The sequence below is a fragment of the Citrus clementina genome, unplaced genomic scaffold (genome assembly GCF_000493195.1).
Source record: "Citrus clementina cultivar Clemenules unplaced genomic scaffold, Citrus_clementina_v1.0 scaffold_3, whole genome shotgun sequence".
NCBI lineage: Eukaryota > Viridiplantae > Streptophyta > Magnoliopsida > Sapindales > Rutaceae > Citrus > Citrus x clementina.
The window spans coordinates 42,397,724-42,414,838 of NW_006262339.1; the positions used below are offsets into that span (position 1 = coordinate 42,397,724).

A 17,115-nucleotide genomic window follows, 5' to 3' on the forward strand; every position below is an offset into this window, starting at 1 on the left:
ATTTTTTTTTTTTTAAAGTTCACTCATAGTTGTTTATAAGAACCTATTTTAGATATAAAAACGTATTTGATGAAAATGTCATTTTTTGAAAATCTAAATTCAATAATGGCATGTGCATAAAATAGCATAGAAAACAGCATACCATCGTTAGAAGACAGGCAAAATTTTTTATTTATTTCTTATGCCTTTTCACTAAATATTTTTCTATTTTTCATACATATATCATTATTCATCTAAAATTTCATAAGTATTTCTAAGTGCTTTAAAAATGATAAAAGAGAAAAAAAAATGGATCTCTTAGAAGTAATTAAAGATTGAGCTATAGTAACGTCTTCGGGGTGGTGGCGCAGTTGGCTAGCGCGTAGGTCTCATAGCTTCTGAGTTATCCTGAGGTCGAGAGTTCGAGCCTCTCTCACCCCACAATTTTTTTCAAAAATTTTTGTGCATTATTTTTTTTTTCCGCCGCCAAGCCTGCCTTCATGAAAAACCCTAAAGCTCTCTGCAAAGACATAACCCAACATTACACACACACTTGCCCTTTCTCCCTCAGAAGACTTGCATAGGCCCTTTACCAAGAAACCAAGATGGTAAAGAAGAGCAAAAGTAAGAAATAACTCACAATCTGATTTTCCACAAGCTGTTAATTTCGTTTTATAATTGATTTTATTACGTGATTAATGCAGAGAGTAAGAGTAAGAGAGTTCCGTTGCGTAAGAAATACAAGATTATAAAGAAAGTAAAAGAGCACCACAAAAAGAAGGCCAAGGAAGCCAAGAAGCTCAACTTGAGCGGCAAGCGAAAGGTCGAGAAGGACCCTGGTATCCCCAATGACTGGCCATTCAAGGAACAAGAGCTCAAGGCCCTCGAAGCCCGCCGTGCTCGTGCTCTCAAGGAGTTGGAGCAGAAGAAAGCCGCGCGCAAGGAGAGGGTATCGCCCCATTTTGACTTTTATTTACTATTGTCGAATTTATTGGCTGATTAGTTTTTCAAATTTGTTGGCTGGTTGATTTTAATGCTTTATTGATTACTCTTGTTGAATGTCATCAACAGGAGATGCCCATCTGGTGTAAGATATCTACTTTTGTTGAATGGTTTATTCTTGTTCTGTTTTGGTATATTCATTTTGCTTTTTATTTCTTGTTTCTTTTTGGTAATCTGTAAAGTAAGCTTTATCTGTTGCCTCAGGCTCAAAAAAGGAAGCTGGGTTTACTAGAAGATGATGATGTCTCCATGTTGGCAGATGCGGCCAATGGGAAAGAAGAAAATTTTGGGGAGGGAACAAGCACTGCATCTGGCAAAAATCGGGGTGTGTTCATACTTAATTGAAAGATTTTTCTGAGTGGAAAGATAAAAAATATATATATTTTTTAATGTATTTTCTTTATGCCTTTTAATTCTTTGTGACATTTTGTACTTAAAACAGATAACTCAGATAGAGCTTTCTATAAGGAGTTGGTTAAAGTCATTGAAGTATCAGATGTTATCTTGGAAGTTCTTGATGCTCGGGATCCTCTGGGAACTCGTTGCATTGATATGGAAAAGATGGTGATGAAAGCCGGCCCTGACAAGCACTTAGTGTTGCTACTGAATAAAATTGGTATCTGTCTTTACCCAATCTTTGTCTCTTTCACTTCATTGCATTAATTAAGAAGAATGTACCAAACTATCATGGAAATATTGCTGCCTGAAATTGAGCAAAATGAAACTAGGAAAGATCTTGAAAACAGTCAAAGGTTGTCATACGCAGATCAGAAAAAAAATTAGAAAGAAGAGTGCTTGGAAGAAATTGGTAGTTGGTTGTAAATCATGATCATTATTGAATCAATTGCTTTTGCATGTCTGCTGTCTCACACTGTGTATGTAGAGATGAGAAATGGCTTGAAGCAACTTTTTCTGTTATGATCTCAATATCTCATATGGTTAGTTGGTTTTTGGTTGCCACTTCATTCTATTAAGTCCGTCAAATGAAAGATATGTAGGTTGATACTTTTTTGTTGTAGTCGTTTTTTTACGGATTACATGTAATTTTTTTTTTTCAATTAGATCTTGTCCCACGAGAATCTGTGGAAAAGTGGCTCAAGTATCTTAGGGAGGAATTGCCTGCTGTTGCTTTTAAGTGCAGCACCCAAGAGCAACGAGCAAACTTAGGGTGGAAATCCTCAAAGACAGCAAAACCCAGCAATATTTTGCAAACCAGTGATTGCCTTGGAGCTGAGACTCTTATTAAATTGTTGAAAAACTACTCAAGAAGTCATGAGGTACCATTGTCATTTTTCTTGGGGATCAACAGTTTTTAATTATAGCTAACCAATCTTTTTGTTTTTGTAAGGATGATTACCACTGGTCTCGTTTCTTTAAACGACTGTTGTAGTTGCTTCTTGAAGTTTTGATGATTTATGTTTGTTGCCAGAATTTATCTGTTGGTTGTCTTTGTCTGTTTCAGATCAAGAAGTCTATCACGGTGGGTGTTATTGGTCTGCCTAATGTTGGCAAGAGTAGTTTAATCAACAGCTTGAAGAGATGCCATGTTGCAAATGTTGGGGCTACTCCTGGGTTAACCAGGTCAATGCAGGAAGTTCAGTTAGACAAGAATGTTAAATTGTTGGACTGCCCTGGTGTTGTAATGCTTAAATCTGGAGAAAATGATGCATCTATAGCTCTTAGAAACTGCAAAAGGATTGAAAAATTAGATGATCCTGTTGGTCCTGGTAAGTGATCCACTTCCTTTTACCTCTTGTGCTAACTAGTCGGTTTGAGTTGGTCCTTGTTGTCAGTTTGTGTGGAAACTTTTCTCTCGTTTGGATAAGGCATTGTTTTTTCTTCTGGTTTTGGATGGTTTTGTTTAAAGATGTTTCTTAGAAAGTTAGAAGTTTTTTCTTGCTCATGATGAAGAATCACATGGATCACTTCAATGATTATTGCTGTTTTTAAGCCGTATCTCATTGTTCCTTCCTGTTTTGAAATGATCTACATATGAATTTAGATCTCAGACTGGTTAAAAGAACCTTCTGGCACCGAATACAATAAGAGTTGTGTTGCACTCCAATAGAATTCTCTTTTAGGAATACAGTGTTCATATTAATTTCTGCGTTGATTACTTTAACTTGTGTTGACATTTCTTTCTGTTAATAATCCAGTGAAGGAAATTCTCAACCGTTGCCCTGCCAATCTGTTGATATCACTATACAAGCTCCCCAGCTTTGATTCAGTTGATGACTTCCTGCAGAAGGTGGCTACTGTCAGGGGTAAGCTTAAAAAGGGTGGTATTGTGGATGTTGAAGCTGCTGCAAGGATTATTCTGCACGACTGGAATGAGGGTATGAATCTGTAGGCATTGCCCTCTTAATCTGTAAAGAAAGGAACCTGAGGATTCATTAGAATAACCCTAAATTATACTGAAGGGACTGATTTTCTTTGTTGAATTAATAGTTTTCTTGCATTTGATATATTTCAGGTAAAATTCCATATTACACTATGCCTCCGGCTAGGGATCAAGGAATTCCTTCAGAGGCAAGGATAGTTTCAGAGTTAGGAAAGGAATTTAATGTTAATGAGGTTTATAAGAACGAATCTTCATTCATTGGAAGCCTCAAGTCTGTTGACGACTTTCAACCTGTTGAAGTTCTTCCTTGTTGCCCTCTCAATTTTGATGAGGCCATGCTAGAGGTTTGTAATGTTTATATAGCTTAAGCATTTTAGATCCGTTGTTGTTTAAGGCTTTAACTGGTTCTTGAGTCTGCCAAACATTTTGATGAATATCAACAGTAGGGCTGCAAAAATGTTTGGATTTTTTATGAAGGTTAACTTTAGGGCTGCAAAATGTTTTGGATAAAAAGAATTTCAATGTATATAGAAATTTGAATGTATAAGATGGTGCTTGACATAATCTGTCTTACCAATCTTACTTTGTTATACTTTTTGCATTTTTCACACCTCAGGAAGAAAATCAACACAAGTCAACTCAAGGTGACGGAAGACAGGAAGTTACACATGACAATGGTGAGGACCATCCCATGGGATCTGAAGAAGACAAAGCAGAAAAAAGCAAAGCCCCATCTGCCACAAGCAGGCAGAATGAGAAGCTCTATTCAGCAGAAGGTATACTTAATACAAAAATGAGAAAGGCAGAGATGAAGAGAAGGAAGAAGGCCAAGAAAGTGGATGCCATGGATGATGACTACGACTTCAAAGTGGATTATGTCAAGAAGGGGTTTTCCATGGATTTTGGAGAAGAGGATGATGAGAATCCAATCACTGCTGAAGTGCCCATGTCTGGTGTTGACTTGGGTGATGAGTGACAATTAAAAGCAATCTCATCTGTATGCGTCTGTTTTCTTCCTTTTTTGTGCTATTTACCTGCGGGCTTGAGCTCCACAGGATGTAAGAAATTTTGTTAAGAACTTCTGATGCGGTTATTTATTATTAATTGTTCATTATGTTATATGCTTATTATAAACTCTGGCATGATTATAGGGCTATTGCTTACCCAATAACCTCATCCTCGTACAATGTAATGGGAAAATGTTGGATTGATTGGTATAATATACTCTTTCAGTAAAAGCATCTGATGTAAGTCCCAAATTCCAAATCACTATTGACTTTAAGTATTTGATTGAATCCTTATTTACAAGTCCAGACTTGGTATACTTGTTGAAACCGGATGCTGGACTGAGGTAGTTAGGGGAGTAGCTACTTATGATGGTGCATATTTCTGCGGCCAAAACAAAGAAAGCAAACAAGGTTTAGAGCAATAACTTTGATATTCAAATCTCGGTGTGCGCGGTTTTCAAGTCCCAGCTATCTAATGGAATGGAACTACAGCAGACTGATTGATTTTACACGTCCGTTGTTTCACACGGTAATTTTAGACGGCCTCATTAAACTTGACTAACGATGCAACATGTCATCAAACGACCTTCAACAGCTAATGCCTCTCTCACGAACATGTATCAATCATGAAAAAGATCCAAGCCAACTCGTGATTCGTTGGATTTGAATATTTTAGGAACTAACACTAGTTGGTGCTTCGGGAGGTTTAATATACACGACATATTCAATGTATAAGAAAATTTTGTATAGGTACTTGCTCTCAAAAGTAAATAGATGCTTAGTCCTCATCGGACACCCCTAAACTAGAACCCTGGTCGCCTGGATTTGGATCTGTCTCAGCATCAGGGGTAATTGGTTCAGAAGGTCTTGCAGGAGTCACATTGTTGGTGGTCGAGGGTGAAGCTGAAGTAGCAGCAGAGACTGGTGTTGCATTTACTGTACGAGACTTGGGAACAAGTCCACGTGCCTCCATGGCTTCACGTGCTGCTTTTTCCTTTGCTTTTTTCGCTCTTTCCAATACATCTTCCTGCAATAATCAATCATATTTGCATATACAAAAAGATTATCAAATGTCATGTATTACAACAGCTGTAAATACTACAGATACATATTCCAATCTGTTGTTGTATGGCCATGACATAATAAAGGTAGTGCGATGTGCAATGATCTAGAACAATTAATAAGCAAAGCAGAACAAAAATTATAAAGTTCGCACGTTCAATCATCAAAAATGTTAATAAGTAGTTGTTTTATGCTTAATAAAACCAGAATTTGATGTCAACATTTAAAGTTTTCCCCTCAGCCTTCTCCTAGCATCTTAAAGAGTAATGAAAGATTCATGTTTATCCTGCAAGACATTTATATGACTTGATAACAATTGACTAACTTAAGATCATAGAACTAGGATACCATGACCATCCATTATTTTGGAATGACCACTTCCTCAACACAAGCTAAAGTAATGGATTCTCAACAATTATAATCAGATGCCCACAACCTCATAAAATAATCAAACACGAGAAACTCTAAATTTGTTCCCCCAAGAGGGCCATGGCATTACTAAAAGATTTATACTACTTCCACTCCACAGCTTTTCCTTGAACCACTTCCAATTTCAATTGCCATATCACAAACATCATCTTCCAAAGAAAACGGCTATGCAATGCAAACCAAGAGGATGCAATAAAGGGTAACCGCATTGCGAGCCTCTATGTCAGTACCGAATATAATTTGCATCAATAGCAAACTAATTGGCTCACTACCTGAAATTCCTGCACTTGCTTTTGCTGCTCAGCTTGCAACCTACCAACCGTACTCAAAAACTCCCCAACTGCTGACTCAATCCTCTCATTAAGAGCTTCTGCAACAGCCTTCCCCAAGAAAAATGCATCCAGTACAGTCCTACTCTCACCATCACCTGAAAATGTCCGTTGCAGAATCTCACTTGTAAATGCAGCCAATAACCCACGACTCATTATCCAATTAGTACACAACATTTCATATAGGGCTTAATTTAGAATCAAAGAGGTTCAAAATTTTTATGGAAAAACTAAAACTGAAGACACCCCATCAAAAAAATTTTTCTCAAAGAAACAAATCCATAACATAAATTCAACAAGACACCATTTTGTCAATTCATCATTTCGTATTGCTAACTATAAATAATATTAAAAAAAAAAGATTTAAATTAGGGTTATTACCGGAACCAGAAGGAGGGCCGGGCTTGGTGGTGCTATTACATTGTAGTGGGATTCTTCGAGGTGATTTTGCTCCTCCAAAGAAGCCAAGACCGTTAAGCTTTAGATTAGAAGAACATGTCAGAGTACGAGGAATAACTGGAACTGAACTCAGTGAATTGCCGAAAAAGCTGGCTTGTGTTTTCGATTGAATTGAGGAACACAAAGTTGTAGTAGGCGGAGAAGCTGAAGTCACACTGTTCATGTTTTTTGTGGTGTGTTTCTAATTGTTTCGCTAGCGTCTGCCTTGTACAGTACTTGTCATCAAATCATCCGAAATTTTTCAGATTCGTGGGAGACCAGACCAGCGAGCGAGTTTGAGACTTTGGATCGAAGAAGTTTTTTTTTTTAAACAATGATATTATATTAATTATATTATTTATTTTTAATTAAAAAAATTAATTATACTCTAGTTCTGATAACTGAATTATTAATCATATATATATATATATTGTTTTAAAAAAGCACTGATATTCATAAAAATCTGTGACGATGCTGATAGGATATTTTAGGAGTGATTTTGATAACGCAATGTGTAAACATTGATGGTTCGTTTAGTTTACGGAGGAATTGGAATCTAGAAATCAGTATTATTTATTGCGTTTATTTCACAAAATTAGAGTCAAAATTGTGGAGCCGCCTCAAATTGAGAATACAGAGTGAGAGACTGATTTTAAAAAAGAAAGTTGGGAATCAATCTCCTATTTTCAGGGCTAACCATTTGCCCTAATGAAAATAATAATATTCTAAAAATACCCTCATTTGAATTAATGCATATAAATGTAAAAATAAATAAATAAACTCATCACTGTCAGTGCTCCCCCGTCATGTGGTCATCGTTTGTGGAGCAATAGCTAGTCACCGATCAGTTGTGTCATAGGCAGTAATGGTCACGGGTAGTAGCCATTGCATCGTGAAGTCAAACCACCACCACCAACAACCGTCGCATTCCGACTGATGATGATGATGCTGACAATGATGTTGTTGTTCTTGATGATGATTATCATTATAAATGATAAAAAAAAACATAATAATTAATTAATATTAAAGTTAACAATAAAATTGTTATTAACAATAATTATCAATAACATTATTATTTAAATAATAATAATAATAACAAGAATTAAAATACAAAATAACAATTATGACAATAATTAATTAACGATTTTTTTAATAATCTGTAATAATCTAACTCATTCTAATTTCTACAACTTAAATAATTTATTCTAATTTCCATTGACATTCAGATTCAAGTTCGTTCCAATTCCAACCATACCATTAAGATAGAATCGAAATGGTCATATTTATTTTTTAAATATTTTTAAGAAATTTAATTTCATTAATATCCACAAAAGACTCGAATCCTTTTCCCTTTGTATAGACTACAGTGTTCTCTATGAAACACTATTTTAAAATAAATAATTCCGGTTGATATGATTTATGTTGGAGTAATATTATCAAATAAAATAAAATAAAAAATAAAAATAAAGAAAGAAAGAAGTAGAGATAAGCATGAAGCCACGAACCTTATACTAAGAGAAAGAAATTAATATTGTTGATTTCATGAGAGAATCAACCCATCCTCATCCATTTCATCCCGTCAGCAATTAAAATATCTATGAAATCTACTGTCATTAATATTTAAAAAATAATTGTTACCTACCACACTATAATAATAGACCAGTGAGTGAACACCTCTTTCCTAATTATTAAAAAGTGGAGGGGTTCAATTGAAATGTACAAAATTGCCATCAATAATTTTCTTAATTGTCAATTTGGAAAGCCACTGTATAACGTACATATATTGAATTTCTCAATGGGCGATAAACATTGACTCCACCTTTTGTAAATTTTTGTCATTATCAATACAAGACTCGATTTGCTCTTCAGCGCTCATCAAAAGAGAATGGACAAATCAGGGGTAAGTTTGACTTTGACACCGATTATTATGTGCAAATTTCTTGAAACATACACATAATAATTGAATAAATTAAAATATATATATATAAATGATAAAGTAATGTCTCAGGAACATCTAAACTGACTCCTTTTTCTCGTTGAGGAATTAGAAGAAGCACATACGAAATTCGCTTATGAAATATATTTCTATTCTCATTTTAATTTGCACACAAGACATTAACACTCACTCCACATGAGATGTCTTATTGGCTCTTTTACTTTTACAACATCAGAATGGAGCTGCTGCTGGCCCATGTACAAAAACAAGGGGAATGGGAATATAAATATAAATTAAATACATTATTTTTTTTTCATTCTATAATTTATTATCATTTAGAGTAACTTTTTTATTATTTGGTTCATCTAACTTTAACTGCCTGACATTTTATCAATTAAGAAATAAATTGCCTGTTATTTGGTAAACTATCACGGCTTGATTCACAAATCATATCATTAGGCACGTAATTAATTAGTTTTTCTTTTAATTCTAGACAGTAACAATCGATGGTGTTTCTTGATGGAATTGACCAAATACATTGATGAAAACTATGTTCAAATTCTTCTTCCTCTCTTTTTTTTTTTTTTGGGAAAAATAAATAGAAATTATCTCCTTGGTAAACCTAATAATATTGTTTGGGTATTTTATAAATAATAATTCTCTAATGAGAATATCATCATTTTAATAAGGATGTCATGGACGATAAAAAAAAGATAAAAAAAAATATAGTCTCTAAGTTATTAAAATCTATAATTTTTTTATTAGTGGCATCATTAGAAAAAAAAAACTCATTTTATAAGCTAATTCATCTATTATAACTAGTCGGCTTTTGTTAATATTAATTGGTCACCCGTTAATTCAATTTGCTAGTTACTCATGCTATATCACATAATGATTTATACATTAGGCATTATCATTAAAATACAAATTTTGTATGTCGACTTTATATAAGTAACATTGCCATCAATATGTTTTTTTTTTTTTAAATCAATTATAGCTTAGAATATTTGCACTTATTACACGATTCATATTTATCATTTATTACTAGGCAATTGATTCCTTCGTTTCTCCATTCTTGCTAAAAAAAAAAAAAAGGAATTAATCTCGTTGCTTTCAATGTGTCGTGTTTGTTCATTTCATTTGTTGTTGTTATCATTATTACCTGTGCATTTCGTGCAAGTCAAATTGAGTTAGGATTTAGATTCTCCAAAATCTCCTTATTGTTAATAATATCATTAAACATTATCCAAATTTCATGTTAAGGTCTATGCATTTTTCAACTATCATATTTATGCGATTTACAAAAAAAAAAACTAAATTCATTATAAAATTGTCTGATATCGTCTAACTTTAACAGCGTATATCAGGGAGATTTTAATGAATCTAAAAACATAATAGAAATTTAATTAATTATGCTAAAAATGTGGGGGATTTTGGTATTTTTTTTCCGAAAATAGGCATTCAAGAAACAAATTAGAAACAAACTACGTAAAAAGATTTTCTTATCATTTAAAAAAAAAAGGAAAAATTGCGTCTTCTAGAATAAATCAAGCTTTGACGGATGCAAGCGTAGTTTTAAATGATGAAATACATCAGCGCGTTCGAAAATTCAAAATTCAAACAAGAGAGGTTGCGTGGCATTTCCGTTAATTCACCCGAACGCGGAGGGTGGCTATTAGCTAAACAACAACTCACAAAAAACGCCACAATTTTGCTTCCCCTCTAAGCAAAAACGAAAATTCTCTCCTGTTTCTCACATAAAATCACTCAATTGATTCATTTTCAATAACAACAACAACAACCATTTTCTCTCCCTCTCTCTCTCTTCGTTCTTCTCTCTCTCTCAGGATTAGGGTTTGTTCTTGTTGTTGTGGTCGTATTAGTAGTAGTTGTTTTTTATCAGAAAAATGGGACAGCAATCGTTGATCTACAGCTTCGTGGCTCGAGGAACGGTGATACTAGCTGAGTACACGGAGTTCACCGGAAACTTCACCGGCATAGCTGCTCAGTGTCTCCAGAAACTTCCTTCTAGTAACAACAAGTTCACTTACAATTGCGACGGCCACACTTTTAACTACCTTGTTGATGACGGCTTCAGTATGATTCTTTTTTTTTTTTTTTTTTTTTGTAACTTCTGTTTAAGATTTTATTTTCGCTTTGATCTGTGCGGTTATCGCGTTTGTTTTTGATTTGTTTCATCGGTTCCCGGTATTCGTAGCTGTGTTGCTTTGACTATTGATTTTGTAACTGTTTGATTGTTTACGAGTTTAGATCTTGAATCGCTAGGATTGAGAACAAAATAGATTATGAAAAAATAAAAGGTTCTGGTTCTTGGAGCTTTTGAAGTTTGTATGACCTCGGCTTTGTGGAAAAGTTAGTACAAGTATGTAGCCGTTGTTCTCTGTTAGTGTGTAGACTTTGATTTGATTTAATTTTCACACTGTTGACTCTGTGATTTCTGAGAAATATGAGGTAATTTAATATTTAGATCATTTCCTGTTGTATGTTCTTGCTTTTGGCTGCTAAAATAATGATCTCATCTCACGGGAGCTGGTGATTGTATGGTGATAGTAGCGGAAGATGCTAATTTAGCGTGAGCTTATAGTATGATGGACTTTGATTATGATATTTTCCTTTTGCAATTCCTTGGTACACTGATGCCACATAATTTTATTTGTTTTAGAATTTTCCAATTTGATCTATGTTTCAGGCTTAGATTAGTGTTGGAAAGAAAAATAGATTGATGTTGTTATTTCCGTATCAGTTAAGACCTTTAGATCTATCATTACTGTTTGTTGGTTTATGCAGCCTTTTTTACTATTGCCCATATTTATCACTGTTGGTTAAATAACTTAAATTAATGCTGTTCTTTGTCATAAAAAAAAGAGTGAAATTTAATACTTGAAAATGTTGTTTGGGGGCTGATTCATGCATCGTCTGTCCTCAACTCTAATTAGATGATAATTTGATTATATAGTATTTATAATTTGATTATATAGTATCTCAAATTATGTTTTAAAAGACAAGGTTTTTCCGGTCATGTAATTCTTGATGATGTGTTCCTTACTGGTTCACTTCTTGAGTCCTGCTACTCCTATTTCACAAGATTTAAACTGTTGGTCCTCTATAGTTTTATGGGAAAACTAACTTTATTTTTGAACATGCAGCTTACTGTGTGGTTGCAGTTGAATCTGTTGGTCGACAGGTTCCAATTGCCTTCCTTGAGCGTGTGAAAGAGGATTTTATAAAGAGATATGGTGGAGGAAAAGCTGCAACAGCAGTCGCTAACGGCTTGAACAAGGAGTTTGGGTAATCTCTCTCTCTCTCTCTCTCTCTCTCACACACACACACACACACACACAAAAAGAAAAACAACTAACTTATGGAATGACTTGTTCCCTGTCAGGAATGACTTGTTCCCTGTCAAAGAAAGTAGATTAATGCTATAAAATTGTTGTCAATGATATAGGCCCAAATTGAAGGAGCATATGCAGTACTGCATCGATCATCCAGAGGAGATCAGCAAGCTTGCTAAAGTGAAGGCGCAGGTGTCAGAAGTCAAAGGTGTTATGATGGATAACATAGAGAAGGTGAGTTATTGTTGGTTGTACTTGTAATTTCTTATTGGTTCATAATAAAATGAAATTATCTTCCTTTAATGGTTGAACATGATTCCTGTTAGTTTCTTTTAGTGGGATATGCCGATGTGTTGTTCAATAATAAATTCATGATGCAGGTTCTTGATCGTGGAGAGAAAATTGAGCTTCTGGTGGATAGAACAGAGAATCTTCGTTCACAGGTCAGCAAATGCATATCATTTTGTGTATCCTCAAAACTAGACTCAATACGTTCAAAACCTAGATAGGACAGGTTTCTGTTTTGTTGAGTGGCTGATTTCATTTGCCTTGCTTCTTTGATGATGGAAAATGAATGAAAAGTTCTACTAATCTGTAATGGGAATATCAAAATAGCACATAAGTCAAATATTATGAAGGGATTTTAGACCATTTGGAAATAAACTTTATTTCTCAGTTTCTTTGTCAACTCTCTCATATTCAACCATGGAATTTTTCTAGCTTTAACCATTTCAACGGCGGACTCAGTTGCGTATAAAATCTCCCTGACAATAGTATACAGAATTACCATTTGCCCCTCGGCCCTTTTTACATTGCATGGAATCTCGGCATTTTTCTTCAGTATTGATTTGTTTCCTTTATATACTTTTGCTTTGATTTTCAATTTTTATCTTGGCTGATGTTGTAAATTTTCATTGTTCTGGTGTACAGGCGCAGGATTTCAGACAGCAGGGAACCCAGATGAGGAGAAAGATGTGGTTTCAGAACATGAAGATAAAACTGATTGTTCTGGGAATCATAATTGCCTTGATTCTCATCATAGTATTATCTGTATGCGGTGGCTTCAATTGTTGATGATACTTCGTACTCTATTAGTATTGTTGCTGCTTGTCAACTGTTTCTTGATGTGTTTACTCGTAATTTTGTCCGTTCTCACAAGACCAATGCTTGTATAGTCTGTATTTTTTGAATTGTTCTGATAACAAATTTCTTGATGTGTGGAAGTTTGTCTTTCCATTTATACGGAGCATTGAAAATTTTGGATGTCTGAACTGATAGAAAACATTGCATTTAAGGTACATTATGATAATTCTAGTCTCTCGCAGAAGATAATTAGATGCGAATCATTGTCCTTTGTTGATCTTATATATTAAATGTTGAAGTGGGGCACATCCATCAGTGAATATCGGAATCAAAGACTATTATCGATTTATCTCTCAAACAAAGGGTCACCTGCTCTTTTAGCACAGAAAATCAATTAAAATAGAATCATTTTTTCATACGTTGATTTCCATGTTATCTATCAGCCTGACAGTCCCAAACCTTACAGCGACACAGATGACAACAGGACTATTGATCTTGTCCACTGCCTCGAGGCTTTCTTGATTCACAACCTGCCGGCAACAAGAATCAAAGGGAAGGGACTCAACTTTTTGTATATATAAATGCTCAGAGTCTAATAACATGTATTGGAGCTGCCAATCATATTTGATGCTTGTTATATTGCTGAACAAATGCACAGCAAGGAACTCGGATAAAATAGTATCAGCTCAGACAGTCACTTGTCAGACAGAAATCTCAACCAAAGCAAAGATGATTCTCATCGAGATCTACGGAAAAACCACTCAAACCTATGTTGGTTCCCCACCTCAGAGTAAAACAAACTCAGATACTATGATATCACTACCCCATTATTATCACATCACTTGAATTCCTAAACCCCATAAATAAACTTATTTTCCATTAATCAATTATAACTGTCAAAAGAAGAACAGAAAAAAGTTTGACAAAATTAATGCGAAGCCATAAAATGAAATTGGAGCTGTGAACAAACAGTTATGCAAAATAAAAATCTCACCTTCAAGTTCACAAGATCATATCAGTTTTTAAGGAGGAGCAAGATTTAGTTTTGAAACTGAAGTACACTCGACTCATTTATTGTATAGCAATTTAATTGGCATCTTAAAGCCATTTAAAAAATGGTATGTTATCTGATTTGCTTTGAAAAGTTGAAAAATCCACCGTGTCATTTCTAGTTGATCCAAACAAACAACGTAGTTGAACAAAAAGAAAAATGAAAAAGTTTTTACCTCCACATAGTCAATTCTTCCCCCAGCTCCATTTATTTCTTTGATGACCAACTCTCTTAATTCTTTACAGTTAATTTGACCCTTTTGTGCAGCAGATTTAGCCCAGAACAATGATCTGCTTATCGACAATGCCTGTAGAAAACATAAATAGACGAATATAACTTTGTGACGAAACTATACGAGGAACCTTAGTAAATGTTGTTTGTGGATAAAGGTGCAATTGCTCTCTTTCAACAAAGCTAGTAAAATAGTGTAAACATATAATAATACCTTTGAAAACTCACAAACAACTTTTTTTTTTGTCTTTTTGATAGGTATAAAAGCAATTGTTAATAATAAGTTATATGATCTGAACAAAGAAGTATCAAAAGGCATTGAAAAAGGACCTTTTCCCTTTCTTCAGGTTTAAGGTGCACATTGCGAGAACTCAATGCAAGGCCATCACTGTCTCGCATTATCTCAGAACCTATCACTTCAATGGAAAAATCAAGATCCCGAACCTGTAGGAATCAGGCAGAAGATAAATCAGTAATCAGTATGTTGTATTTCCTTGTATATTATGAATGACATCATTCTATTTGTAATTTCGTATGTTGCTAAACAGAGGAGTGACATTAAGTTTAGGACTTGTTTAGATGGCACAAACTGAATCAAGAGTCAAGCCAAGGATATGGACTCCTTTGTTTGGGAAAAAAAAAAAAGAAAATTGTAAAATCTAAGGCCTCCGAAGCTCTTCTTTTCCCATGCTCAAGTCTATAAGACCGTAAAGAAACTGAGGTGGCTCAAACAGAGATGTGCCCTTCTTCCCAGAGATACAGCCATATTAACAGCAAATGTATGCCATGTAAATTAGGCAATTGCCTCAACTACCCCTTATACAACGTTTATCAAACAGCCCTTTAAGCAATTTGTACCTCCCATATATTATACTTTTAACTCGTATCAGCTAATCATGATGATCATTGAAGAACTTTTTCAGTCAATATGTTTCACATAAGCATGAAAATCCAATATCCAAACACCAGCCCGGACAAACAATACTGTCAAACAAATTTCACATGACAGTACTTGGCCATCATATTCAATATTTATTCAACGAACAATAACACCAGCGTCTCTTAGTTAGCAATGATGAAAATTGACAAACACAAAAACGAAATAAAGAGGCATAATTCCAGTGCTCACCATCCGCTGAATAACTCGCAGCTGCTGATAATCTTTCTTGCCAAAGACAGCAACATCAGGCTCAACAATGTTAAACAACTTGGCAACAACAGTAGCAACCCCTCTAAAGAACACAGGCCTACTCTTTCCGCACATACCCTTCTCCAATCTCTCCACTCTCACCCAAGTCTCATGCCCTGCCTCCGTCTCCTCAACACACGACGACACCGTTTCATTCTCACCCTTTCTAATAGCATTGCCAATAACAACACTCTTGTTGTTATTATTATTATTATTATTGTAGTCATAAAGATTGTAAGGGTGAAAAACGACATCAACCCTTTGAGGAAGAGACTTTAACTTGAGGAGGTCGCCATGAAAATCAGAAGGGTAAGTGGAGAGATCCTCTGAAGGAGAGAACTGACCTGGGTTTACGTAGATTGAAACAACAGTGAGATTGGTGCGGTTGTGGGATTCTTTAATGAGTGATAAGTGGCCTTCATGGAGATAGCCCATCGTGGGCACTAAGCCTACGGTCTTGCCTTGGGATCTCATGGCCCTTGACCACTTGCGCATTTCATTCTTGTCTGTTATTATCTCTGGGTCTGTGTTAGTTGTTGCCATCGAATTGTAGACGAGATAGAGACTTTTGGGATTGAGAGAGAGTGAAAATTTCGAACTTGGATGATCGTTTTCAAAGGAGAAAGAGAGACAGAGACAGAGAGACAGAGAGACAGAGACAGAGCATAGAATAGATTGTTGTTATTTGTGGGAATGGCTTTGGTTAGAGTGCCCATTGTGCCACTTTTAACTACTTAACTGACTGTGGCGGGTCGGTAGATGTTGAGGCGGCGCCTCTAACGTTGACAATTTTTATCGCTCTCTCTGTTTATATTTTATTTATACATATTTTAATGCTTTAGTCTATAATCATCGCATACGGCTTAGCCTGGCTAATGCTAATGCTAATGCAACTGCGCATAATTTTCTTAATTTTGCATTACAAAATAATGGTTTTACCGTGTGGAAACTGAGGACTAATGATTTTTTTCCATTAGAAAAAATAAAAATAATCAGAACTTTCTAATTGAGTTTAATGATACTGTTGATGCGGGATTCCGGTTCTCCTCGTTCTACGACCAGGATCTCTGCCCGATCAACTTCTTCACGACCAGGAGGTCTCCTCGTGAGGCTTCTTCTTCAGAGGTTCCTGCGCACACATACAAGTCAGAGTACGCCGGTTGTTTTCCCGGCGCAAACCCTCCGACGCTCAAGTCAGATATGAAGGTTCGGGGAACGCTTGCCACATGTCTTATGGCTTTTTTTCTTATTTCTTTTCTAATCTTAAAAATGCTAACCCTTTTACCTTCGTTGGCTACCTTTTTATAGGCCTCCCCTGAATCCCAGTTTTTCGCTTTTTTCGAGACGGTATGGGACTCTGACTGCTGCGTTATGGGCAAACGTGGGATCTCGCGTGTTACGCCACGGTTCTGGGGAAAGCGTGGCTGTCGTGGTTCTGTGAGATCTTGCGTGTTACGCCACGGTTCTGGGGAAAGCGTGGCTGTCGTGGTTCCGTGAGATTTTGCGTGTTACGCCACGGTTCTGGGGAAAGCGTGGCTGTCGTGCCTAGATTCTCGGGCTGGGGAGCATGTCTTGCCAACTGCCGTCGACCGGGTCTCCTCGCCTCTCGTCCTCTAGCCGGAATGACCTTATGCCTCTTACGGGAAATTGGCCTCGCGGATGATGTGCTCGTGGACGAGCGG

The 17,115-nt window shown here is 35.7% G+C and overlaps 4 protein-coding genes and 1 non-coding gene across 5 annotated transcripts; 3 read left to right on the top strand and 2 right to left on the bottom strand.

The window, feature by feature from the left end:
- Window positions 1-335: 335 nt before the first annotated feature.
- On the top strand, window positions 336-420 carry TRNAM-CAU. The gene is given in 2 exon segments: window positions 336-373; window positions 385-420. It is a non-coding gene; the product is annotated as a tRNA-Met (tRNA).
- A 33-nt stretch (window positions 421-453) lies between these two features.
- LOC18047803 (guanine nucleotide-binding protein-like NSN1) lies at window positions 454-4,441 on the top strand. Its single transcript, XM_006443563.2, has 9 exons — window positions 454-603; window positions 684-928; window positions 1,186-1,306; window positions 1,424-1,597; window positions 2,044-2,258; window positions 2,444-2,708; window positions 3,138-3,317; window positions 3,455-3,666; window positions 3,939-4,441. Exons 1-9 carry the CDS (start codon window positions 585-587, stop codon window positions 4,296-4,298), a joined length of 1,791 nt encoding a protein of 596 aa, XP_006443626.1. The 5' UTR covers window positions 454-584; the 3' UTR covers window positions 4,299-4,441.
- Window positions 4,442-4,958: 517 nt separating this feature from the next.
- On the bottom strand, window positions 4,959-6,933 carry LOC18047804 (uncharacterized protein At4g13200, chloroplastic). Its single transcript, XM_006443564.2, has 3 exons — window positions 6,531-6,933; window positions 6,093-6,247; window positions 4,959-5,356 (listed from the first exon to the last, which is right to left on the bottom strand). Exons 1-3 carry the CDS (start codon window positions 6,769-6,771, stop codon window positions 5,108-5,110), a joined length of 645 nt encoding a protein of 214 aa, XP_006443627.1. The 5' UTR covers window positions 6,772-6,933; the 3' UTR covers window positions 4,959-5,107.
- A 3,198-nt stretch (window positions 6,934-10,131) lies between these two features.
- On the top strand, window positions 10,132-13,093 carry LOC18047805 (vesicle-associated membrane protein 722). The gene is made up of 5 exons (XM_006443565.2): window positions 10,132-10,620; window positions 11,691-11,832; window positions 11,993-12,113; window positions 12,260-12,322; window positions 12,810-13,093. The coding sequence occupies exons 1-5, from the start codon at window positions 10,431-10,433 to the stop codon at window positions 12,951-12,953; spliced, it is 660 nt and encodes a 219-aa protein (XP_006443628.1). The 5' UTR covers window positions 10,132-10,430; the 3' UTR covers window positions 12,954-13,093.
- Window positions 13,094-13,201: 108 nt separating this feature from the next.
- Window positions 13,202-16,122, bottom strand: LOC18047806 (pantoate--beta-alanine ligase). Its single transcript, XM_006443566.2, has 4 exons — window positions 15,374-16,122; window positions 14,575-14,688; window positions 14,189-14,320; window positions 13,202-13,492 (listed from the first exon to the last, which is right to left on the bottom strand). The coding sequence occupies exons 1-4, from the start codon at window positions 15,974-15,976 to the stop codon at window positions 13,376-13,378; spliced, it is 966 nt and encodes a 321-aa protein (XP_006443629.2). The 5' UTR covers window positions 15,977-16,122; the 3' UTR covers window positions 13,202-13,375.
- Window positions 16,123-17,115: the final 993 nt, after the last annotated feature.

Bases quoted from the DNA above. Each gene is read 5' to 3' on its own strand.
- LOC18047806 (XM_006443566.2), bottom strand. From the start codon at position 15,976: ATGGCAACAACTAACACAGACCCAGAGATAATAACAGACAAGAATGAA. The intron at 14,689-15,373 runs GTGAGCACTGGA...TGATTCCTACAG, and splicing joins TGCGAGTTATTCAGCGGATG to GTTCGGGATCTTGATTTTTC. The intron at 14,321-14,574 runs GTCCTTTTTCAA...TGTTTTCTACAG, and splicing joins AACCTGAAGAAAGGGAAAAG to GCATTGTCGATAAGCAGATC.
- LOC18047805 (XM_006443565.2), top strand. From the start codon at position 10,431: ATGGGACAGCAATCGTTGATCTACAGCTTCGTGGCTCGAGGAACGGTG. The intron at 10,621-11,690 runs GTATGATTCTTT...TTGAACATGCAG, and splicing joins CCTTGTTGATGACGGCTTCA to CTTACTGTGTGGTTGCAGTT. The intron at 12,323-12,809 runs GTCAGCAAATGC...TCTGGTGTACAG, and splicing joins CAGAGAATCTTCGTTCACAG to GCGCAGGATTTCAGACAGCA.
- LOC18047803 (XM_006443563.2), top strand. The intron at 929-1,185 runs GTATCGCCCCAT...CTGTTGCCTCAG, and splicing joins AAGCCGCGCGCAAGGAGAGG to GCTCAAAAAAGGAAGCTGGG. The intron at 1,598-2,043 runs GTATCTGTCTTT...TTTTTCAATTAG, and splicing joins GTTGCTACTGAATAAAATTG to ATCTTGTCCCACGAGAATCT.
- LOC18047804 (XM_006443564.2), bottom strand. From the start codon at position 6,771: ATGAACAGTGTGACTTCAGCTTCTCCGCCTACTACAACTTTGTGTTCC. The intron at 6,248-6,530 runs GTAATAACCCTA...GGACATTTTCAG, and splicing joins CGGCCCTCCTTCTGGTTCCG to GTGATGGTGAGAGTAGGACT. The intron at 5,357-6,092 runs GTAGTGAGCCAA...TGATTATTGCAG, and splicing joins AGCAAGTGCAGGAATTTCAG to GAAGATGTATTGGAAAGAGC.